The sequence below is a fragment of the Schistocerca cancellata genome, chromosome 8 (genome assembly GCF_023864275.1).
Source record: "Schistocerca cancellata isolate TAMUIC-IGC-003103 chromosome 8, iqSchCanc2.1, whole genome shotgun sequence".
In the NCBI taxonomy this organism is placed as follows: Eukaryota; Metazoa; Arthropoda; class Insecta; order Orthoptera; family Acrididae; genus Schistocerca; species Schistocerca cancellata.
Genome location: NC_064633.1, coordinates 367,345,473 through 367,372,162, shown reverse-complemented (window position 1 = coordinate 367,372,162; position 26,690 = coordinate 367,345,473). Strand labels below are relative to the sequence as shown.

General features: G+C 43.8%; 1 protein-coding gene across 1 annotated transcript in view; it reads right to left on the bottom strand.

Annotated features, from left to right (window-relative positions):
* Nucleotides 1-26,690, bottom strand: part of LOC126095584 (myrosinase 1-like) — a 75,229-nt gene that overhangs the window by 4,158 nt on the left and 44,381 nt on the right. The window contains exons 6-8 of the mRNA XM_049910358.1: nucleotides 23,686-23,780; nucleotides 23,339-23,486; nucleotides 12,630-12,745 (exon numbers count right to left, since the gene is read on the bottom strand). Coding sequence (XP_049766315.1) covers nucleotides 12,630-12,745; nucleotides 23,339-23,486; nucleotides 23,686-23,780 — 359 coding nt within the window. The remainder of the gene's footprint in view (nucleotides 1-12,629; nucleotides 12,746-23,338; nucleotides 23,487-23,685; nucleotides 23,781-26,690) is intronic.

The following is a 26,690-nucleotide window of genomic DNA, read 5'->3' as shown; positions in this document are numbered from 1 at the left end:
GACTCACATAGAGGTACTGAGGCAGCCTGGTGAATAAGGGAACAACATCAAAGCCCACCATGATTTCTGAGTCCAACAGGCTTAAACTGCTGAGGCCTTTCACAAAATCCAATTAATTTAGGATGCAATGTAGGCATTCACCCGCATAAGTAGCTCTTCCAGATATTTCGCCAGCAAGGACTACACCGATAACATGACGACTCCTACAGGATGATCAAAAATAACTTCATCAAGCAGGTGGAGAACAGGAGCAGGGGCGCTTCTGAAGCAAGTGGAGGTTGTCATCAAGAAATTGTCGCTGCAAGGACTTATACCGCCAAATATTTATGCACTCCCCAAGGTCCACAAAGGCTGGGTGCCGTTACGCCCCATTGCCAGCAAATCACAGCTCCTACTTATGTGCTGGAAAAATCTTGACACTGCTACTAAGTCCTTATGTGGGTAAATTCCCACATCACACCCACAATTTTGTTGATTTTGTGAAATACTTTAACAACTTCAGGCTGAAGGACTTAGATATTTTGGTAAGCTTTATTCAGCAAGGTGCCCCTATGTGAGTCACTAGAACTCATTGGTCAGAAATTTGACGAGAAGACCACTGACCTTTTCACCAAGTTCTAAGCTCCAGAATATCTTGTTTAACGGAGAAAACTATGCGCAAGCGGAAGGAGTCGCAGTAGGTAGTCCACCATCGCCAGTGGTTTCGAATTTGTATATGGAGGACTTGGAGGAAGAAGCCCTGACGTCATCCTAGTGGAAACCAACCTGCCTTATCCGTTCTGTGGATTACACGTTTGTCATCTGCTCTCATGGGAGGAACAAACTCCTTGACTTCCAGGTACATCTGAACTCCATACAATCCGACATTAGTTCACAACAGAAGATGGAAGCCTATGATTCCTGGACGTCGTGGGCAAGACAAGTGCTGATGGCACCCTGGGCCACGGTGTTATCGGAATATAACGCACACTGATATGTATTCACCCGCAGATGGCTGCCACCAACCTGCGCAAGGGAATGGGATGTTAAAAACAGCAAGTAGTACACATGGCGCATACCATCTCAGATGCAAATAGTTTGCCCCAGGAGCTGCAACACCTTCAGAACTGTGTTCTGAAAAAACTGACACTCATAATGGCAGATTATGCGCGCTCTTTGGTCCATCGCTACAGTCTAACGTGTGGAAACGGAAGAAAACGCGGAGAAAGAGGTATTCACATCTTATATAAGATCGACCGGTGCGTTATCGGGAGAAGTCTGCCGCATACTGAAAAAGCACCAGCTAAGGACTGTCGTTGGCCCGCCCAGTAAAACTGAGGCATTATTGCGGAATGTAAAAGATGACCTCTGTTTACGGGAAGCCGGGGAATATCAGATTCCGTGCCAATGTGGCCAGGCATATATTGGACAAACAGTGGGCACCATCGAAGATAGATGCCGAGAACATTAGCCGCACACTCGAATAACGTACCCCAGCAAGCAGGCGGTCGCGGAACACTGTTCGTCATGCTATGGAATATGAAAATATCAGGATTTTAGCTTAGACTTCCATGTACTGGGACGGGGTCGTTAGAGAAGAGATCAAAATTGCACCATGGATAATTTTACCAATCGGGACTGTGGCTATGATGTCAGCAAGGCTCGGAACCAGCCCTAGGACTAATTAAGAAGACGCTTAAGAAACACAACGATCTAACGAGCGTGGCGGGCACAGTAACTACATCTATGTTATCACCGACGCCAAAACAAGCGTTTCCGCAACTACCGAAGCGCACCCTTGGGCGCGGAGCGAGGAGGGAACGGCTTGCAGGTGGAAGGGATATAAGTTGGCGGCGCACCCATGCCTGATAAGTGCTCGAACTCTAAGGTACTCATACGGCCCGCTCTTCCGCTCTAATGGATAATAATAAACAGAGTGACAGAGAGAGACAGAAGGATGAGAGAGAGAGAGAGAGAGAGAGAGAGAGAGAGAGAGAAAGAGAGAGAGAGAGAAAGAGAGAGTGAAAGAGAGAAACAAAGATGAAAGAGAGAGAGAGGGAGAAGAAAATCTGAGGAGCTCAGCTTGTCAAAACACCTGACCATGTCGATATGCCTGATAAACGAAATATTGTGACTGTTGACACTATGGCCCACCTGTATACCCGTAGGTTGTTCCGTCATTTTCTGATGTGTTTTCGTTTGTGATCTAGTAATGAAATATATCGTGAAAAAATTTCTTAAAAATCTTTTTTGTATAATATGTCTTTGGAGGATCAAAATCACAGAAAACTTACAAAAGGCCTTTTATTACTTTAGTCTATAGGAAGGGGATTAGGCAGGGCTGCGGAAATTAACAGTGCATAGGAGATATCCTCAATAGCACGATTAAACGGGAAAATCTTAAAGGAATGAATAGAGATGGAGACTAAAATATCAGAGAACAGAATGGTTTTAGACCAGCGTGCTTATGGAATATTCGCATTGCAGAATCTAATAGAGAATAGCCTTCTTGGATTTGCAGTAGCGTATGATACGCTACCACAAAACAATTTGTGTCCCAGTATCAAGTATAGTGATGTATCAACTACCTATATCAAAAGAGTTAAACATTTCTGTAAGGACAACATGAGTGCTGTCAAAGTAGGAAATTCAGTGTCACCGGAGTTTCCTGTCAGAGCAGCTCTATTCCTAAGGTGTGCTATAGCACTGATGCTATTTAAAATCTATGTAGCGGAAACACTTAAACCGTGGAGGAGCAAATGTGACGGCATGGGAGTCCCTGTGAGCGACGAAATCTTGCACACACACATCTCTTCACTGACGACCAGGCCAGTGTAACAGGAAACCAGGATGTTGCTGTGAACATGCTTCCGAAGTTAAAAGAGGAATATGAAAGATGGTTCCTCACGATTAGCTTGGCAAAAACCGAAAATTTGGAGTTTTGGAAACAGTATTACAGGAAGTCTGGAGTCTGCAACCAGCAAGATTGAGGGATGGAAATCTCTTAAGTGTCAGATAGTTAGATATTACCGAAAGGAAGAAAAGTGAAGATTACACAAATAATAAAATAGGTCAGGGCAATAGGATCGTACTCCGTCGCTTGGAATAACTAAACAACCAAACCGGTGACACATCGTTCATTTGTTGAAAACGTAGCTAAGACGTATGACATAAATAAACGTCAGAGTAACAAGCTACTCGCGCTAAAGATGGACTTTTGGAGGTGAATTTATGGCATCACCAAGCTAGACCGTGTACCAAATACCAACAGATGACCGGCTAAGTGTTCCGACAAGTCAATAAGAGACACCACAGAGCCGTGTAAATTGTTTTGGATATCTAGGGAGGACAGGCAGCAGTCGATGGCCAAAAAATGTGTGGTAGTGGACCCCGCAGAAAGAAAAAAGCGTAGTGATCTAGTAGGATCTAGGAACGAGGTGTGCGGAACGTGGTGGATGCCAGAAGGCTGCAAGAAGGAGACTAGCGTATTCGGAGGAAATGGAATACGTGAAGCGAAATGTGGTGCCAGCCTTAGGATACTGACACATGATGACGAGAGATGTAAAGGACAACCTGTGAACGGTGATGGTGTCGACATAAAAAGAGATAAAAGATTTGCCTTTTTGAGCCTATTTGGGGGTGAAGCTCTTGCAGTCACGTCCTCTGTTGACATACTGAAAATGACTTTACGTCTTAAAATTATAGTTGCTGAAATATTTCACGACATAGTAGATCATGCCTATAATGTACTGAATACGCTAGCAGAGGTATTTGTGATGCGAAAATTTATTGTGACTCGCCACCAATAGAGACAATTATACTAGCGATGTTAATTTTCGAGAAAGCTCATATGTTACGCGTCGTCAGTATATTGCACTTTCTGTCGAATTTACCAGACAGATTTTTCTTGACACTAACTACAATGAACACTAGTTACGCACTCCATTTCCTTCCACTATTTTTCCTTCATTGAAAAATCCCTTAGAAGATGTCTGGAAAACTCCCATCGCCTACCGCTTACAACTTAAAAATGAGTATGTACTTGATCCCAATACGCAAGAATCGTTTAATGCTATATACGATTATTTACCAAATCAGAGTAATGCATTTAATTTTATGTAACACGAATAAAATTGTTTCTTAAATGCATCGGAATGATACTAGTATTGGATGACATCACAAGAAAGTACTATATAACTTACATACTTTGGAGTGTTCACTTCAGTGGGTTTTGTCCCATGGAAAATAATTTATCTGGAGTTTTCCATACAATAATGACTCGTGATTTCTGAATACGATTTACAACAAATAATTGTTGTTGTAGTCTTGAACCTGAAGACCAGTTTGACGCTCTCCACACTATCCTATACAAGTCTCTGAATAACGACTGCAACGTACATACTATTGGAACCACTTCCTGTATACACCTCTTGGTATAGCACTAAAATTTTAAACCCCGCACTTCAAATACTGAGCTGGTGATCCCTTGATGTCTCGGAATGTGTCCTACCAACAGATTCCTTCTTTTAGGCAAGTTATGCCACAAATTTCTTAGCTCCCAACACAATTTAGTACCACTTCATGATCTACTCATCTAACTTTCAGCATTCTTCCTTAGCCAAAAATTCTAAAACATTTGTTCCCTTTCTGTCTAAACTGATTATTATCCACGTTTTAGTTCCATACAAAGCTACACTCCTGGCCAATACCTAGAGAAAAGACTTCACATCATTTATATCCATATTCAATGTTAATAAATTTCTCTACTGCAGATAACGTTTGTCTTGCCGTTTGCAGTGTATATTTTATATCCTGTCTACTTCGGCCATCATGTTGTTTTTTTGCCAAAAATAGCAGTACTCATCTACTACTTTCAGTGTCTCGTTCCCTAATATAATTATCTGATCAGCAACTAATTTAATTCAACTACATTCCATTACTCTTGTTTTGATTTTATTAATGTTCTTCTTACGTCCTCCTATCTACACGCTGTCCATTCCTTTCAACTGCTCTTCCCAGTCCTTTGCTGTCTGTGATGGAATAACAGTGTTATCGGCTAACCTCAAAGCTTTTTATTTCTTCCCCCTGAACTTTACTTACAAACCTTTCTTCCTTTATTTTTTGCTCAATGCGCAGATTGAACAATATCAGGAGTGGGCTACAAGTCTCTCTCACTCCCTTCTCAACCACTGGTTCCCATTCCGCTCCCTCAACTCTTGTAACTGCCTTGTGGTTCCTGTACAAGGAACCACAGGGAGGTGGTGCCTCCCTGGAGGCACCTCCTTATCGTGGCACTGTCCGTGCGGGTGGGAGAGTTTGCGTGTTCCTGTGATGCTGAGAGTTATACCGGTGGTAGCGTAGCTACTGGCAGGTTCAACCTAGCCGGTCAGGTCTCAGCAGAGGAGCCAGACGAAGTGTGCTTCACAACGACCTACCGTCCTTTCTTCCCTTTCCCTTTCAGTCCCTTCCCTTTCCTTCTTCCCTTCTGTCAGTCTCTTCATCGGTGTAGGAGGCGGGTAATATCGATAGGTAAACACTCACGGCTTCTGTACCGACGAAGCAAGGCACTTGTGATGTGCCTTAAGGGCGTATGTCAGGATACTTCCAGTGGCATATGGCCATTCACTGCATCCCCTGCCTCTTGCCAGTCGTATCGGCCCTACGATCCACTGCCTACCAGAGGCAGAGGACGAGAGAGTGGATCTGCATCTGCGCAACTGCTTGTCCACTTTAAATACCTTCACGCGCAGATGACTCCAGCAAAGTTTCAATGGACTATGAGCTTTGAAAGTCCTGCGGCGATGGAGTACTGATGGTGAGGCAAGGGTTTGGTGTACCTGAACCTTAGTTGGTGCTCTGCACGTTAGGCGGTCAGACGGTGATGGTCGTTCTGGTACTCGTGAGAGACGGGAGGACTGGTTCGGCAGCTCGTCAGACGACAAAGCAGCACTATTTAGGATCGCTCTGCTTTCCCTAATCCAGGGAGGGGCCTAGAAAAGGTGGCCTAAACATAGCCCGTCTCAACCCAGCACAAGTGGCAAACTGCGGTCACTTGTTCACTAACATATGCGGTCAAAAAAATAATAAAATAAACAGTTACCTTAAATATCTAATGATTGGAGTCTGGAACGTCCGTACTTTACAGGATAACGACCATAATCAGTGCCCAGAGAGAAAGACAGGATTTATCGCAAGGGAATTGGCTAGATATAACATCGACATTACCGCCGTAAGTGAAACACATCTTAGTGACTCTGGACAGTTATGTGAACCGCTCGGAGGTTATACCTACAACTGGAGTGGAAAATCATCCACTGAATGGGTGGAAAGTGGGGTAGGCTTTGCCATACGCAATAAATTGGCATGCTCACTAACAGAACTCCCAAAAGTTATCAGTGACAGAATAATAACACTCAGACTTCACCTGGCATCCAAGAAATATCTTTACTTGATCAATGTATACGCACCTACATTGCCATCTCCGGATGAAGAGAAGAACAAGTTCTACCAAGACCTCCGACATGTCCTTAGGGATATTCGTTCTGCAGATACACTTCTGTTACTTGGTGATTTTAATGCTCGTGTTGGGAATGATTTCAGTGCTTGGAATGGAGTCCTCGGTCACCATGGGATTGGAAAATGCAACTCGAATGGTTTGGATCTTCTAACTCTATGTGCCGAGTTTGAACTCTGTCTGACAAATACATATTTTCGTCTGCCTGAAAAATACAAAACGACATGGATGCATCCGCGATCTAAACACTGGCACCTTCTGGATTATGTGATAGTACGGAAAAAAGATCTTGGTGACGTACTGGTCACACGAGCAATGAGAGGCGCTCAGAGATGGACAGACCATCGACTCGTGAGGTCCAAATTAAAGATAACTTTGAAGGCACCACGCCGACCTTCACACAAAATACCAACAAAATTGTCCTGCAAAATCTTGGCCAATGATCAGACTATGAGAGTAAAACTGGATGAAAAATTTGGTGTCGATGGCCTTTTGATATCTGAATCTGACCCTGTGGATGAACAGTGGAGTGCATACGCTGGCAGACTGCGTGGCTGTGCTTCAGAAGTCTAGGGAAAGCCTCAGAACAAGCACCAGGACTGGTTTGACGACTCATATCCAGAGATCAGAAAGCTAATTAATGATTTCAGAACTCTCTTCGCACCTCTGACGATAACAAGCGTAGAGCAGCGCATTACAATCTGAAAGTGAAGGTACGTGCTCTCAAAGACAGTTGGTGGGCAAATAAAGCAAATGAAATACAGTTATAAGCCGACACACACCAAACGGGCAGATTCTTTGAGTCCCTGAAAACTATATTTGGTCCAAGAGTTGGGAAGATAGCAGCAGTCTATAACAAAGATAAAAGTTGTCGGCTGGCGCAACAGAGTGACATCTTGTCTCGGTGGGCGGAACATTTTAATGACGTTCTTAATCCCGACCATCAGACAACCGATATTCCATACATAGAAGCACTTGAAGACCTGCCAGTTGAGGAACAACTTGCGGATGCCCCTTCCTACGATGAATTCATTTCAGCACTGGCTAAGCTGAAAAATGACAAAACAGCAGGATTAGATAACTTGCCATCAGAGCTATATAAATATGGGGACCCAAACATCAAGAAACCATTGTTTGCTCTGACCTTAAGGATTTGGGAGTATAAAATGATTCCACAAGACTGGAAAGATGCTTGTATATCCAAGATCTATAAAGGCAAGGGTGACATATCAGACTGCAGCTCCCACAGGGGCATCTCTCTTCTCTCAGCAGCGGGAAGAGTCCTTGCCCACATAATTAACACCCGGTTAACACACTTTGCAGAAAAACTGCAACCAGAGACCCAGTGTGGCTTTCGCCCAAACAGAGGCACAGTGGATGCCATATTTGTTGTCAAACAAATGCAAGAGAAAAGCTTAGAGCAACATCGGCCTTTGTTCATGTGCTTTGTAGACCTGGAAAAAGCTTTTGATCGTGTCCCACGGGAAGCTCTCTGGATCATACTAAAGAAAACTGGGTGCCCTGACAAAATTGTCAGTTTGATTCGGCAGTTTCATGAAAACATGATGGCAAAAATCCGCCACGAGGACAAGCTCTCAGAACAGTTTCCAGTGACATGTGGTGTAAAACAAGGCTGTGTTCTGGCTCCCACACTCTTCTCACTTTACTTCGCAGTTGTTATGAGAGACGCGACCAAAGCCTGTAGTAATCAAATTAGTCTCGACACAAGGACAGACGAAAGTGTCTTCAACATCTCTCGCCTCAGAACAAAAAGTCGCGTAACCAAACTATCCATCTTAGAGATTCTCTACGCGGATGATGTATGCATGATGGCTAATTCTTGCGAAACTCTTCAGACTTACATAAATGTGCTAAATGCCTCCTGCAGAAGATTTGGCTTAGCCATTAGCATCACTAAGACGCAAGTTCTCAAACAGCCACTTAGAGGTCTTAATGCAGATGATTCCAGTATTGAGTTAAATAACAAACCCTTGCAAAATATGTCAAATTTCAAATACCTGGGAAGCCAAATTAGAAGTGACAACAGCCTGACAACGGAAATCGCAGCGCGTATAGCCAGCGCAGCCTCAGCTTTCGGTAAGCTTAATGACCGAGTATGGAAATCACATGATCTCAAACTACAAACAAAAATTGCAGTCTGCAAAGCAGTAGTATTATCCACCTTACTCTATGCCTCGGAAACCTGGTGGTGTTACAAAGCTGACATTAAGAGGCTAGATAAATTTCATCTTCGATGTCTGAGATCAATTCTGCGCATCAAATGGGAAGACCGTGTCCCAAACACGGAGATTTTGCGCCGCGTGAAACTGGCTGGTATTGAAGCTTTAATAATGAAACATCAACTGAGATGGAGTGGTCACATAGTACGCATGGATGACAGTTGGCTACCTATAGCGGTGTTCTACTCGCAGCTCTCGTGCGGGAAGAGGAGGAAAGGTGGTCAACACCTGCGATATAAAGACACCATTAAACGCCACCTTGCAGCCTGTGGCATTCCAAGCAACCGTTGGGAGGAGCTAGCATTGCGCCGATCGGAGTGGCGATCAACTGTACATAACAGCATCGAACAATTCGAGCAAAAGTGTCTAATGAACCTGGATGCTGAAAGAGAGCTCCGAAAAGCTCAGCTCAAGCTTGTCTACACGTATACTTACAACTCTGCTGGTCAACTTCACTGTGCTTCAGGCAACAGGATATTCAAAGCGAAATTCGGATTCGCGAGCCACATCCGAGCCTACCACAATAAGGACAGAGAAGACTGACGGAGTCGCTGTCGCCGGACACGGCGAGGAGGACATCATCTACATCTACATCTACATCTATACTCCGCGAGCCACCTTACGGTGTGTGGCGGAGGGTACTTATTGTACCACTATCTCCGTATTTGCTCTAATTTCTCGGATCTTTTCGTTGTGATCATTACGCGAGATATATGTGGGCGGTAGTAATATGTTGCCCATCTCTTCCCGGAATGTGCTCTCTCGTAATTTCGATAATAAACCTCTCCGTATTGCGTAACGCCTTTCTTGAAGTGTCCGCCACTGGAGCTTGTTCAGCATCTCCGTAACGCTCTCGCGCTGACTAAATGTCCCCATGACGAATCGCGCTGCTTTTCGCTGGATCATGTCTATCTCTTCTATTAATCCAACCTGGTAAGGGTCCCATACTGATGAGCAATACTCAAGAATCGGACGAACAAGCGTTTTGTAAGCTACTTCTTTCGTCGATGAGTCACATTTCCTTAGAATTCTTCCCATGAATCTCAACCTGGCGCCTGCTTTTCCCACTATTTGTTTTATGTGATCATTCCACTTCAGATCGCTCCGGATAGTAACTCCTAAGTATTTTACGGTCGTTACCGCTTCCAGTGATTTACCACCTATGGCATAATCGTACTGGAATGGATTTCTGCCCCTATGTATGCGCATTATATTACATTTATCTACGTTTAGGGAAAGCTGCCAGCTGTCGCACCATGAATTAATCCTCTGCAGGTCTTCCTGGAGTACGTACGAGTCTTCTGATGTTGCTACTTTCTTGTAGACAACCGTGTCATCTGCAAATAGCCTCACGGAGCTACCGATGTTGTCAACTAAGTCATTTATGTATATTGTAAACAATAAAGGTCCTATCACGCTTCCTTGCGGTACTCCCGAAATTACCTCTACATCTGCAGATTTTGAACCGTTAAGAATGACATGTTGTGTTCTTTCTTCTAGGAAATCCTGAATCCAATCACAAACCTGGTCCGATATTCCGTAAGCTCGTATTTTTTTCACTAAACGTAAGTGCGGAACCGTATCAAATGCCTTCCTGAAGTCCAGGAATACGGCATCAATCTGCTCGCCAGTGTCTACGGCACTGTGAATTTCTTGGGCAAATAGGGCGAGCTGAGTTTCACATGATCTCTGTTTGCGGAATCCATGTTGGTTATGATGAAGGAGATTTGTATTATCTAAGAACGTCATAATACGAGAACACAAAACATGTTCCATTATTCTACAACAGATTGACGTAAGCGAAATAGGCCTATAATTATTCGCATCTGATTTATGACCCTTCTTGAAAATGGGAACGACCTGCGCTTTCTTCCAGTCGCTAGGTACTTTACGTTCTTCCAGCGATCTACGATAAATTGCTGATAGAAAGGAGGCAAGTTCTTTAGCATAATCACTGTAGAATCTTAAGGGTATCTCGTCTGGTCCGGATGCTTTTCCGCTACTAAGTGATAGCAGTTGTTTTTCAATTCCGATATCGTTTATTTCAATATTTTCCATTTTGGCGTCCGTGCGACGGCTGAAGTCAGGGACCGTGTTACGATTTTCCGCAGTGAAACAGTTTCGGAACACTGAATTCAGTATTTCTGCCTTTCTTCGGTCGTCCTCTGTTTCGGTGTCATCGTGGTCAACGAGTGACTGAATAGGGGATTTAGATCCGCTTACCGATTTTACATATGACCAAAACTTTTTAGGGTTCTTGTTTAGATTGTTTGCCAATGTTTTACGTTCGAATTCGTTGAATGCTTCTCTCATTGCTCTCTTTACGCTCTTTTTCGCTTCGTTCAGCTTTTCCTTATCAGCTATGATTCGACTACTCTTAAACCTATGATGAAGCTTTCTTTGTTTCCGTAGTACCTTTCGTACATGATTGTTATACCACGGTGGATCTTTCCCCTCGCTTTGGACCTTAGTCGGTACGAACTTATCTAAGGCGTACTGGACGATGTTTCTGAATTTTTTCCATTTTTGTTCCACATCCTCTTCCTCAGAAATGAACGTTTGATGGTGGTCACTCAGATATTCTGCGATTTGTGCCCTATCACTCTTGTTAAGCAAATATATTTTCCTCCCTTTCTTGGCATTTCTTATTACACTTGTAGTCATTGATGCAACCACTGACTTATGATCACTGATACCCTCTTCTACATTCACGGAGTCGAAAAGTTCCGGTCTATTTGTTGCTATGAGGTCTAAAACGTTAGCTTCACGAGTTGGTTCTCTAACTATCTGCTCGAAGTAATTCTCGGACAAGGCAGTCAGGATAATGTCACAAGAGTCTCTGTCCCTGGCTCCAGTTCTGATTGTGTGACTATCCCATTCTATACCTGGTAGATTGAAGTCTCCCCCTATTACAATAGTATGATCACGAAACTTCTTCACGACGTTCTGCAGGTTCTCTCTGAGGCGCTCAACTACTACGGTTGCTGATGCAGGTGGTCTATAGAAGCATCCGACTATCATATCTGACCCACCTTTGATACTTAGCTTAACCCAGATTATTTCACATTCGCATTCGCTAATAACTTCACTGGATATTATTGAATTCTTTACTGCTATAAATACTCCTCCACCATTGGCGTTTATCCTATCCTTGCGGTATATATTCCATTCTGTGTCTAGGTTTTCGTTACTGTTCACTTCCGGTTTTAACCAACTTTCCGTTCCTAATACTATATGCGCACTATTTCCATCAATAAGAGATACTAATTCAGGAACCTTGCCCTGGATACTCCTGCAGCTTACCAATATTACGTTAACTTTTCCTGTTTTTGGTCTCTGAGGACGGACGTTCTTTATCAACGATGATAATGTCCTCTCTGGTAAGCCGTCAGGTATTTTATCGTTTCGCCCAGGGGGGGGGGGGGGTCCCTCTAACCTAAAAAACCCCCGTGTGCACGCCACACGTACTCTGCTACCCTAGTAGCTGCTTCCGGTGTGTAGTGCACGCCTGACCTGTCTAGGGGGGCCCTACAGTTCTCCACCCAATAACGGAGGTCGATGAATTTGCAACCATTATAGTCGCAGAGTCGTCTGAGCCTCAGGTTTAGACCCTCCACACGGCTCCAAACCAGAGGACCGCGATCGACTCTGGGCACTATGCTGCAGATATCATCATCATCATCATATATAACCTTTTGCTCCCCGTATTTTAGCCTGGCAGGCGTATAACTCTTATACTCGTCTTCTTCGGATGTGATGTCAGTTTATTCATGTCTTAAAATGTGGAAACAAACGGCTGGAAGAAACCGTAATGTGTGATATCTCAGAACACGAAAATAGTTTATTGACCTTCACTTAATACGAGTACGCAGCAATGGTGTTCGCTGTCAACTTACGCCATTTCTGACGGCAGTAGCGCCCGTGTCGCCAGCCTTTGAGGGCGACGTGGCGTTCACTTCATCAGTTACGAAGTCCGTCCAGTAGTGGTTCAACCCGAAGAAGTCAGCAGATCCTGCAACAGTCAGTTAAATAGTGAAGAGCATATCTCAACAACTGACCGTTATGCCAGTGCCAAATCAGTAAGATGTTAGTGAGAATTTTCCGCAGAGCAAGAGGAAGTGGAGACTTAGTAAGAGTCGATGTCACTTTGGAAGCTGGTAAAGGTTTTTTAAATTACCGCTACCAGTCACAAACTTTGTTAACTATAGTATTATTTATTTATATTGATAGATGCTTCGAGGGAATACCTCATCTTCAGGCTAATTGGCATTACAAAAACAATTTCACGCTAAGATTATACTGATGTTACACAGTCTTTTCATAAATGCTGTGGTTATTCTCTTACTCAGTTTCCTCTTCTTCCACAAGATAACCACAGCATTTATGACAAGACTGTGTAACATCAGTAAGATCTTATCGTGAAATTGTTTTCGTAATGCTATTTAGCCTGAAAATGATGTATTCTCTCGCAACATGTAGAAAAATAAATAAATAATACTACAGTTATCAAAGTTTGTGACTGGTAGCGGTAATTAAAAAAAAAATTTACATATTTCTTGAGACACTCACGGTCGAAAAATAGTCAAAATGACAGTAGATATACTATATGAAATACTCTCGTCTTATTATCAATTTCGTTCCCTTGAAACAAGGTCTATATGTTGCAAAATATGTATTCGGGAAAAGTGTGCACTTGACTACAATGCCCGACTGGACGCCAGTACACTAAAAGTTATCTCAATAGGAAATTACATAACCAGGGTAATACATAAAACGAGCTTTTGAATGCTAAAATATAAGGTTTTACCACCACTGCAACAGTTGACTGTCAAAATGCATATAATTTCAATACATGAAAACGAATTTATCATTCGCCTTATGTCATTGCAAGAGAGCGCGCGCAGCTATCGCCAGGTAACTCGCTGACAAAACCAAAGAATGCTCTTTGAATAGTTATAAATTTTCGCACTAGGCTTCAGGTATCTCCACGACAGTGAAACTTTGCCCCCCTTCCCCCTGGCCACTACAACCATTCTTAATCTAGTAAGCTAGAATGCCATTCGATCATACCTGACGTCTCAGTGGTAAAAAGAGAGCTCCGCAACGGAGTACCTCAACTTGTTACCCTGCAAATTCAACGACTTCGTCACGATTTTAGTGAACACGAGATCATCGAGACAGGACCGTGAATCAATTAAAACCTGTCGGCTGACCGGATGAGTCGTCTTCTTTCTACGCCTGTTAGATACACTCCTGGAAATGGAAAAAAGAACACATTGACACCGGTGTGTCAGACCCACCATACTTGCTCCGGACACTGCGAGAGGGCTGTACAAGCAATGATCACACGCACGGCACAGCGGACACACCAGGAACCGCGGTGTTGGCCGTCGAATGGCGCTAGCTGCGCAGCATTTGTGCACCGCCGCCGTCAGTGTCAGCCAGTTTGCCGTGGCATACGGAGCTCCATCGCAGTCTTTAACACTGGTAGCATGCCGCGACAGCGTGGCCGTGAACCGTATGTGCAGTTGACGGACTTTGAGCGAGGGCGTATAGTGGGCATGCGGGAGGCCGGGTGGACGTACCGCCGAATTGCTCAACACGTGGGGCGTGAGGTCTCCACAGTACATCGATGTTGTCGCCAGTGGTCGGCGGAAGGTGCACGTGCCCGTCGACCTGGGACCGGACCGCAGCGACGCACGGATGCACGCCAAGACCGTAGGATCCTACGCAGTGCCGTAGGGGACCGCACCGCCACTTCCCAGCAAATTAGGGACACTGTTGCTCCTGGGGTATCGGCGAGGACCATTCGCAACCGTCTCCATGAAGCTGGGCTACGGTCCCGCACACCGTTAGGCCGTCTTCCGCTCACGCCCCAACATCGTGCAGCCCGCCTCCAGTGGTGTCGCGACAGGCGTGAATGGAGGGACGAATGGAGACGTGTCGTCTTCAGCGATGAGAGTCGCTTCTGCCTTGGTGCCAATGATGGTCGTATGCGTGTTTGGCGCCGTGCAGGTGAGCGCCACAATCAGGACTGCATACGACCGAGGCACACAGGGCCAACACCCGGCATCATGGTGTGGGGAGCGATCTCCTACACTGGCCGTACACCACTGGTGATCGTCGAGGGGACACTGAATAGTGCACGGTACATCCAAACCGTCATCGAACCCATCGTTCTACCATTCCTAGACCGGCAAGGGAACTTGCTGTTCCAACAGGACAATGCACGTCCGCATGTATCCCGTGCCACCCAACGTGCTCTAGAAGGTGTAAGTCAACTACCCTGGCCAGCAAGATCTCCGGATCTGTCCCCAATTGAGCATGTTTGGGACTGGATGAAGCGTCGTCTCACGCGGTCTGCACGTCCAGCACGAACGCTGGTCCAACTGAGGCGCCAGGTGGAAATGGCATGGCAAGCCGTTCCACAGGACTACATCCAGCATCTCTACGATCGTCTCCATGGGAGAATAGCAGCCTGCATTGCTGCGAAAGGTGGATATACACTGTACTAGTGCCGACATTGTGCATGCTCTGTTGCCTGTGTCTATGTGCCTGTGGTTCTGTCAGTGTGATAATGTGATGTATCTGACCCCAGGAATGTGTCAATAAAGTTTCCCCTTCCTGGGACAATGAATTCACGGTGTTCTTATTTCAATTTCCAGGAGTGTAGTTGTGTCCGGACATGTTGTGACACCGACGAACGGCAGCTTGAAATACGCACTGCGGCACAGATATAGGCCGGTAGGGGAAGTATTAAGTTCTGGGGACATTCACCTCGTCTTCAATGCGACCTGTAGTAGAGATCGACTAGTCAGTAACAGCTGTGGACCATTTGCGTCTCTTCACGGTTGATATCTTCCCCGACGGTGATGGCATCTTTCAAGTGGCCAATATCGTACTATACCGGTTTAAGAACCATGACAGTGAGTTACTGCTCTTACCCACCAAATTCGCCTGTTTTGAACACGAACTGGACCCCGTAGCAACTGGAGCCAGTTCTGCGCCCACAAACCGCAGGTTAATGAATTACGTTGCATGTACGTTGTCATCTGGTACTACATACCTCCAGAACCTACCAACGTCTTATCCAAACCATACCACGAAAGTCGCTGCTGCAGTGCATTCCAAAGGTGGACCAACATGATATCAGACATAATAATTTCGTCTATCACTGTATATCATTCGTCAATTCACGAATGGGGAAGAAATATTTATGCAGAACAATGATTTCGCATTGCAGTAAGGAAGTCAAAGAACGTCACCGGGCACAGAGCCTACGAGGAGACCGCGCCTTCCTTTCATCACCGTCTTCGTACAGATTGAAGTTATATCCAGCATTTGGCCGGAAGCGAAAGTGAAAAAAAGTGTGAATTTCAGGTAGCCAAAAGTTTAGAAAGTAATATCAGTTTTGAGGCGTGTTGGACGAATCGTGATACATTAACTTAGTCGTCACTAGGCAACGGACAGAGCAAAGAAAGAATTACAGAATTGCAATCTGAAGGTCGTGCGATTGACTCACTATGCAGAAAAAACTATTTTCAATTTGTTCATTACATAAACTGCAAATCAACCGAGATAAGGCTCATTATATTCCAGGTGATATGATAAAACACCATGTAAAGGGGAGCAAATTTCTTCTGATAAATGACTCTTGGGGAGGAAAATCCACAATTAAGCGACGAGATTTTTGAAGATGAAGAATGATTGGCGTTGTGCAGTATTAAAGTGGGCCACCTGCCCCCACATACACTCGCTACTGCAACCCTGCGATGTCTGTTTTTCTCGTCAGCTAAATAATTTTATCAAATAGCTTCAAAACTGCTCTTATCTCTTCGAAAGAAAAAAAGAAAGCAAATCCCGAGCAGACTATTCCAAAATATATTTCATTGCACATCATCAGCTGTCCTTAGCAATATTAGGCGAAATGATGATGTGGTTTACTGCCAAACTGCGATGAGAGAGAACCTCTCATTACAGCAAACCAAGTTAGTTTTTCATTAGAAACTGTAAGAAATGCGACGTGTACAATGTGTATAAGATGCTGAAACATTACAGCTTCCTCTTATTTTACGATGACTATTACCCAGCATATACAGATCATCAACACTAGAAGTATCTAACTCTACATACGAATTTCTCGTGTACGCATTACGATCCCTTCCCAGAAATTTTTTCGTAATCCCAAATTTTCCTTTGGCTCTCGATTTCATGCCTTTGATGAAAAAGTTAAGAAATACAGCACACTGAGTATTATATCGGTTTATTTGCAGTGTAAGTAATGTAAACATTGAAAATTAAGAAAAAGCATCCGCAGAGGAACAGTAACCCTCGACCTTCGGATTATCGCTCTGTAGTGTTTTTCGTGGGGGAGCCAACCGCTGCCTGGAGACTGCGAAGATGGAAATGGTTCATACCCGTGCCAAAAGTGTTATTTAGCTCCCAGCTCTGTCACTTTCATTTTTGGCCAAGCGCTAGATACTCCATGAATCTGGACGAAATAGGTGATGACAAGAAGGTGCGCTGGCCTTGTTACCTCCATCGCAGGATCAGTGCCATTGCACGTTTGCAGTACACATTGAGTCCGCCCGTATTCACGAGTCGTGTTACACTGCAAAATTCGATTTCCTCGAAAACCAAACGAGGCCATACATACTTCTGAACGGCGCAGCTCATGCACGTGGTGGTGATTTCCCCAGTGGAGGATGCAAATTGCGATGAAATTTCGGGTCTGTCATTGTCTGTAACAGTACAGAAACCTACCGTCCCTGAAATAGCATGCTTTGATTTTGCCTCTTGTATTCGCAAGAGACCTAAATTTTAACATCGGGCTCTGCCCCTTCACAACTCAAATGTGATTGAATGGTGATACAGATAACAAAGGAGAGCGTAGTAAAACACTCTTGTTCATGAATATTAAAATACAGTGACAGAAAAATAATCGCAACATCAAAATATAGTTAATGTAAAGTCATGAAATTCCACGAATGTTTTGGTCTAGGTAACATATTTATGTGATTAACAAATGGCTCTGAGCACTATGGGACTTAAACTTCTGAGGTCATCAGTCCCCTAGAACTTAGAACTACTTAAACCTAACTAACCTAAGGACATCACACACATCCATGCCCGAGGCAGGATTCGACCCTGCGACCGTAGCGGTCGCGTGGTTCCAAACTCTAGCGCCTAGAACCGCTCGGCCACTCCATCCGGCTATGTGATTAACATTACAAGATCACATGTTAATGTAAGCGTGAGATAAGCCATTGAAAATGTGAAATGCTGGTACATTAATAATCCGTGTCACCACCAGAATGCTGATTGTAACCATGTAAATGCGCAAGCATTGTGTTTAACAGGTGCCAGATGTCAGTATCTGCATTGGATTTCCATGCCTGTTGCACTTGGTTGGTCTATACAGGATCGGGTAATGCTGTTTGTGGATGACGCTGGAGTTGTCGTCCGATGATGTCCCATATGTGCTCGATTGGAGACAGACCTGGTGGTAGAGCAGGTCAAGGCAACATGTCGAGATCCTATAGAACCAGTTCGGTTACAACATCTGCATGTCGGCGAGCGTTGTCCTGTTGGAAAACAGCCACTTGAATGCTGTTCATGAATGGCAGCACTGCTGGTCAAATCATCAGATAGGCGTACAAATTTGCAGTCAGGATGCGTGGAGTAGCCGCTGACCAAAACTCCAGTTTATGTCCATTTTGTCTAGCATACAGGCAGGCTGGTTGCATTCTCTCAACTGGCCTCGTTGTAACCAATACACGGCTATAAATGATGCCGTGGCAGAATTATCTTTCACTAGAAAAGGCTACAGATCTGCATCCTGCTCTTGAGTGAGCTCTCGGTTGACGTCACTGATATCCCAAACGGCAGTAGTTTGGGGTCAGTGGAATGCACGTTACAGAGCGTCTGGTTCGGAGCTGTCCTTGAAGTATCCGTTTTGTACCAGTTCGTTGTTTCATTGTGGTGCCAACTGCTACTCATATTGCTGCAGTAGATGCTGTACGATGCACCAGAGCCATAGGTGGAATACGGTGGTCTACCCTCTTGGAAGTGTTGAGGGATCGTCCGAAGTTCGGTTTCCATACACCGTAGCAATCATGTAAAATGGCTACGTTCCTGTGAAGTCATTCTCTATCATCACAGAAGGAACATCCAGCTTCTCGTAGCGCTATTACACGAGCTCCTTCAAACTCACTGAGGTGTTGACAATGGTGTCTTTGTCGCCTTAAGGGTATTCTTGACTAGCATCAACTCACCATGTCCACTTGAAACGTCCCCTTTGAAAAACTATACATGACTGTGCTTGAACTGACACACAATATTTTTAGCGCAACGCAATCTGACTTTCAATAATCCCTACAAAACAATGGCCCTGACTAACATTAACTTATACCTTTCACAAATCACTTACCTCACAAAAATCTTCGTTACTCGAACTACTGCAATACAGCGAGCGCCACTACTGCCAGCTAAATAAAAGATTCAAACTACAGAAGGCACTACCTACTGATAGGCATAGTTAGCAAAAGAAAGATTTTAATAGAGAACAAACAATGTATTTACCTTTTCACACTCTCAATGGTAACTTACGCACACGACCATTACATTGTGTATTTAAAGCAAATGTGATTTTCATTCTCATAGTGACGCTGTTAGCACCAATCTTTTGCGACTGGTGCGAAATTTGAATTGACACCATCTTTGAGATGTAGAAACACGCCTACCAACTTTTATTTATGTCGCACAGATCCTTCTTGGTATTGCCATTTTTTCCGTCAGCATAATTACTCCTGATTCTTCTTAGTTCTTAACTGAACGCTGTAGAAGAGATTTTGAATTATATCGACTTTATATTTGACAACTTCCCTTTGATCCACTATCGTCAGATGTTTCGCTATCTGAATCCCATGACATCTACATCTACATCTACATCTACATCCATACTCCGCAAGCCACCTGACGGTGTGTGGCGGAGGGTACCTTCCGTACCTCTATCGGTTCTCCCTTCTATTCCAGTCTCGTATTGTTCGTGGAAAGAAGGATTGTCGGTATGCCTCTGTGTGGGCTCTAATCTCTCTGATTTTATCCTCATGGTCTCTTCGCGAGATATACGTAGGAGGGAGCAATATACTGCTTGACTTTTCGGTGAAGGTATGTTCTCGAAACTTTGACAAAAGCCCGTACCGAGCTACTGAGCGTCTCTCCTGCAGAGTCTTCCACTGGAGTTTATCTATCATCTCCGTAACGCTTTCGTGATTACTAAATGATCCTGGAACGAAGCGCGCTGCTCTCCGTTGGATCTTCTCTATGTCTTGTATCAACCCTATCTGGTACGGATCCCACACTGCTGAGCAGTATTCAAGCAGTGGGCGAACAAGCGTACTGTAACCTACTTCCTTTGTTTTCGGATTGCATTTCCTTAGGATTCTTCCAATGAATCTCAGTCTGGCATCTGCTTTACCGACAATCAACATTATATGATCATTCCATTTTAAATCACTCCTAATGCGTACTCCCAGATAATTTATGGTATTAACTGCTTCCAGTGGCTGACCTGCTATTTTGTAGCTAAATGATAAAGGATCTATCTTTCTGTGTATTCGCAGCACATTACACTTGTCTACATTGAGATTCAGTTGCCATTCCCTGCACCATGCGTCAATTCGCTGCAGATCCTTTTGCATTTCAGTACAATTTTCCATTGTTACAACCTCTCGATACACCACAGCATCATCTGCAAAAAGCCTCAGTGAACTTCCGATGTCATCCACCAGGTCATTTATGTATATTGTGAATAGCAACGGTCCTATGACACTCCCCTGCGGCACACCTGAAATTACTCTTACTTCGGAAGACTTCTCTCCATTGAGAATAACATGCTGCGTCCTGTTATCTAGGAACTCCTCAATCCAATCACACAATTGGTCTGATAGTCCATATGCTCTTACTTTGTTTAATAAACGACTGTGGGAAACTGTATCGAACGCCTTGCGGAAGTCAAGAAACACGGCATCTACCTGTGAACCCGTGTCTATGGCCCTCTGAGTCTCGTGGACGAATAGCGCGAGCTGGGTTTCACATGACCGTCTTTTTCGAAACCCATGCTGATTCCTACAGAGTAGATTTCTAGTCTCCAGAAAAGTCATTATACTCGAACACAATACGTGTTCCAAAATTCTACAACTGATCGACGTTAGAGATATAGGTCTATAGTTCTGCACATCTGTTCGACGTCCCTTCTTGAAAACGGGGATGACCTGTGCCCTTTTCCAATCCTTTGGAACGCTACGCTCTTCTAGAGACCTACGGTACACCGCTGCAAGAAGGGGGGCAAGTTCCTTCGCGTACTCTGTGTAAAATTGAACTGGTATCCCATCAGGTCCAGAGGCCTTTCCTCTTTTGAGCGATTTTAATTGTTTCTCTATCCCTCTGTCGTCTATTGCGATATCTACCATTTTGTCATCTGTGCGACAATCTAGAGAAGGAACTACAGTGCAATCTTCCTCTGTGAAACAACTTTGGAAAAAGACATTTAGTATCTCGGCCTTTAGTCTGTCATCCTCTGTTTCAGTACCATTTTGGTCACAGAGTGTCTGGACATTTTGTTTTGATCCACCTACCGCTTTGACATAAGACCAGAATTTCTTAGGATTTTCTGCCAAGTCAGTACATAGAATTTTACTTTCGAATTCATTGAACGCCTCTCGCATAGCTCTCTTCACACTACATTTCGCTTCGCGTAACTTTTGTTTGTCTACAAGGCTTTGGCTATGTTTATGTTTGCTGTGAAGTTCCCTTTGCTTCCGCAGCAGTTTTCTAACTCGGTTGTTGAACCACGGTGGCTCTTTTCCATCTCTTACGATCTTGCTTGGCACATACTCATCTAACGCATATTGTACGATGGTTTTGAACTTTGTCCACTGATCCTCAACACTATCAGTACTTGAGACAAAACTTTTGTGTTGAGCCAACAGGTACTCTGAAATCTGCTTTTTGTCACTTTTTCTAAACAGAAAAATCTTCCTACCCTTTTTAATATTCCTATTTACGGCTGAAATCATCGATGCCGTAACCGCTTTATGATCACTGATTCCCTGTTCTGCGTTAACTTTTTCAAATAGTTCGGGTCTGTTTGTCACCAGAAGGTCTAATATGTTATCGCCACGAGTCGGTTCTCTGTTTAACTGCTCAAGGTAGTTTTCAGATAAAGCACTTAAAAAAATTTCACTGGATTCTTTGTCCCTGCCACCCGTTATGAACGTCTGAGTCTCCCAGTCTATATCCGGCAGATTAAAATCTCCACCCAGAACTATAACATGGTGGGGAAATATACTCGAAATATTTTCCAAATTATCCTTCAGGTGCTCAGCCACAACAGCTGCTGAGCCAGGGGGCCTATAGCGACATCCAATTACCATGTCTGAGCCTGCTTTAACCGCGACCTTCACCCAAATCATTTCACATTTCGGATCTCCGTCAATTTCCTTCGATACTATTGCACTTCTTACCGCTATAAACACGCCTCCCCCTTCACTGTTCAGCTTGTCTCTGCGGTATACATTCCAATCTGAGTTTAGGATTTCGTTACTGCTTACGTCTGGTTTCAGCCAACTTTCTGTCCCTAGTACTATATGGGCGTTGTGATCGTTTATTAATGAGAGCAGTTCTGGGACCTTTCTATAGACGCTCCTGCAGTTTACTATTAGCACATTAATATTGTTATTCCCTGTTGCATTTTGCCTACTCCTATCTTGCCGCGTCTCAGGAGGCGTCTTGTGACAGTGACGACATGAGCGTTCAGAGTGCGTCATTCTTTAGACAGAGGACGAGGCCTGCCCAAGACATCCATCCTGTAACGATACTGATAACACTTTTGTGTGAAGCAACTCAAATGCTTTTTATGTTGAATAATGTTTACTAAAGTTAGGATCAATCACAGTCTATAATTCTATCCATTTGTGTCTTGTCGGTGGCCATTATCGATTGCAATAAATAAAATTTCATCCCTAAGACAATTCTCATTGGTAAATGCTACCTGCCTTGGAGGATTAATGCCACATTTCAATGTGTATGAACGTGGACAGGGGAAGCCACCAGCCTCAAGATGTTGGAGCCATGATTAAAGCCAATACCTTCTACGTTAGCGCGAATCAAAAGCAACGCGATCATCGGATGGCATACCACCTACAAACGAAGGATTTGGTTACAAAATTCACCACTTCCCTTTGTTACATTGTATCATAGTCTTCTATAATATCCGTCCATCGAATGGCTACGTTAAACCCCACAGAGTTCGGTTATTTCCAATAGGAAGTGCTTGGGAGCCATCCCACCCACCCACCCCCCTAACCAGTCATTAGCAAGAAAACTCAACACCATCTTCTTCAGTCAAGCATCACTTCGGTCTACTGTGAAAAGTTTTATTGAACACATCATGTGCTGTACATGAGGTGAAATTCACAACTGACATCATTAAAAAATCTTGTCTATTAACTGCATCATCTTCAGGAAACTTCATTACAAATTTAAATAGTAAACAGTGTGTGTGTGTGTTTGTGTGTGTTTGTATGTGTTTGTGTGCATGTACCTCTGATGTACTTCACTTCCTCTTGCGTAAATATTGGCAGCCTCGAACGTGGTCGACCCTCCCTCTTGCTGTTGGCGTCTACTCTCTGGCGCATTACTGCCGGATAGTCACCTTCTTGGCTGAAGATGGGATGAGCGAAGTGTCCTGCCTGAAACAGGGAGTGTTTGAGTACAATCGCCGGCTAAATTTAGACTATGTGGAAATGTTGCTCGTGTACATTGAGCTAATTTGTACGCTAATGAAATTACTACTGAGAACATTGAACCCACAAGGCTTCAGACCAATGAGACTTGTCAGCTGAGTAACATCAAAAAAGAATTTTACACGTATTTCCTCACGGAATTTACCTCAAACTGCTGGTATCTGTCGGCAGCCACAACGTCTTCTGTCGAATTCGTAAGTGGGGCACTTCCTTGGACATCCAATGAAATCCCAACACTACCTGAAACGCAAAAAGTTCGTACTAAATAATTTTATGAAGCCCAAAAAGTAACACATATTTTACGTGAAACCGAGTAGAACTTTATGTTGTTTTTGCGCACCGTTTAAATTGCAACTGAAAAAAAAACAGACATTTGAAGGTTGATACTGTACTTGTATATTGTCATATACTATGTCAATGTATTAATTCGATTTCCTGCTCTTGTAGGTACACACTATACATGGAAAGTACATACACAGTATGATACAATTTATTCAAAAAGGACGGAAGTGACTTTAGGGTTTAACGCCCCTCGATATCGAGGTCATTAGAGACAGAGCAGAAGCTCTGACTGTTTTCAAGGACAGGTTCAAAAAAATGGTTCAAATGGCTCTGAGCACTATGGGACTTATCATCTGAGGTCATCAGTCCCCTAGAGCATAGAACTACTTAAACCTAACTAATCTAAGGACACCACGCACATCCATGCCCGAGGCAGGATTAGAACCTGCGACCGTAGCAGTCACGCGGTTCCGGACTGAAGCGCCTAGAACCGCTCGACCACCGCGGCCGGCTCATGGACAGGGAAGGAAACTGCCATGCCCTTTCTAAGGAAACATCTAAGGATTTGTCTGGAGGGATTTAGAGAAATCACAGGAAATCCAAATCAGGATAGTCGAACACGGGATTGAACCGATTCCTCCAGGATGCGAGTCATTGAGTATTTCAACTGAGGATCCAATCGCGGAACAAAGCGGACAAAATTCTACTGATATTGCGATTCTTTCCTTAGTGGCAAGCCCCTGAACATCAAGTTTTATTTCTTAAGAAACGATAAGATAAGCCAGACTCATAGGCGTTGAAGATGTCTTCCGCGTCACATTTTTCAAGTATGCCGTTCTTGTAGTCGTAATCGGTAAAACTATATTCGCTTCACCGCAAACGGATACACGAAGAATTGCATGAATATCTGTACATATTATACAAATGGATGTGTGTGTGTGTGTGTGTGTGTGTGTGTGTGTATGTGCGTGCGTGTGTATGAGTGCCTGAGTATGTATGTGCTTGTATGCGTTCCACGTCTCCTAAACCACTGAATTAACTGCAGGCAAACGTGGTACACTTATCCTTTATCGTCAGGCAAGAACTGCTGTGAGAAGAACCACCTACCTATCATAGTTCAGAATATTTGGCGTCATAAAGAGGTACGTGAAAAACCACATGTCGTTTTAGTTTATTATTTCTTTGCTACGAACGCTACTCTAAACTCATTCAACAGATGGCATCCACATACGCCGCTGAATGTACCTGCACAAATATATCACTGTACGACACATACTTCAAGAGATATGACGTCATCAGTACTGAGATAATTGAGAAAATGCCACCTGATTTAAAAAAAAATGGCTCTGAGCACTATGGGACTTAACTTTGGAGGTCATCAGTCCCTTAGAACTACTTAAACCTAACTAACCTGACGACATCACACACATCCATGACCGAGGCAGGATTCGAACCTGTGACCGCAGCGATCGCGCGGTTCCTGCCTCCTGGTGCATGAAGTTTTTTAAAACTAATGACACTCCTAACAGTCGATGTAACTTAAGGAAATGCCTGACAGCTGGTCACGCTTTTGACAGCTTTCACCTACCAAGCGCAAACGGCTGTAGGCGAAAACAGCAGCCGTTTACAGTGCTATGAAGAGGCGTTACCATAGAGACGATCGTAAAATCGCGTTTAAGACACGCGAAGCAGCTGCCCCCAGCGTCTAGAAACTGTCCAGGATAATGTTTCTTCTCCCGGATACTGTACTTACACATATGTTCATTATGCACATTTATCGTGCGACTGTTTCATAATGCCAAAGATATTTTCACGAATACATTTTACAGTAGAAACACAGTTCACTTTTTGTTTTCGTTTGTAATAGAAAATTAGCAACATGGATACCCGGGCAACGCCGCGCTTGTCAGCTAGTATATAATAAAAATGACATTTCTCGCGTTAATCAAATTCACTGCAGTTGTTATGAGCCTAAAATTACAAACATATGGCAAAACAGATATTATTATTTATAATAATAATTTCCACACAGTGGAACTGTTAATTTGACCTGCAGATAGTGTAAATATTTATTCATAAGAATACTGGCTTCATATCTTTATCTGTCGACAATAGAGAGGATTCTTAAGCGCATACTCCGCGAGGGGAATAGAAGAGCAGGTGCCCTCCGCTCCGCACCGCATAGAGTAAATCTTCGCTAACCGAAATCGCACCATGTGCCACAGTACACAGAGTAGACAGTCCACATCAGTTTGAAGAAATTCTGAGCATGTAATGGATGTGGCTACTAGCAAGTGTACCCAGAACCCAATGTCATAAAATCTCAAAGTTATTACGTTATTTTAATTATGTTTATCGGAAGGCTGTATTTTAATTTTTAGGGTAAGCTGAAGGCTGGAGAGGAATTTATGGGACATATGACGAATGTTTCGCTAATTATTCTAGCACGTGAAGTCAGCTTTACGGGAGAAGAATTTGACTTAATAATTTTGAACTCTATGTACAAGTTCTGTCCTGCTCAGCGGCGGTTTAATGAAAGATATTGAATAAAGATACATTAGTTCGTCACAATCGTTATCTGCGCTCTGAGTATGTTACTAGCATTTCCTTCTCCGGATGTACAAAGTCGAACCTGAAATCTAAAAACGGAAATTCGTATTATATAAATGCAGAATATTCGTACACTGGAAAAGAATATAGAACTCTGAGACCTTTTGCTATCTGATTTGTTATGCTGGCTACAAAACACGGTCCATCTAAAAACTGAATTCGCATTCGGTAATTAAAGGAACGTAACACCGCACCCAACACAGGAGTTGGTAGCAGGCAGTGCAGCGGCGCCTGGGGTCGAAGCAGTGGCTGGCGTGA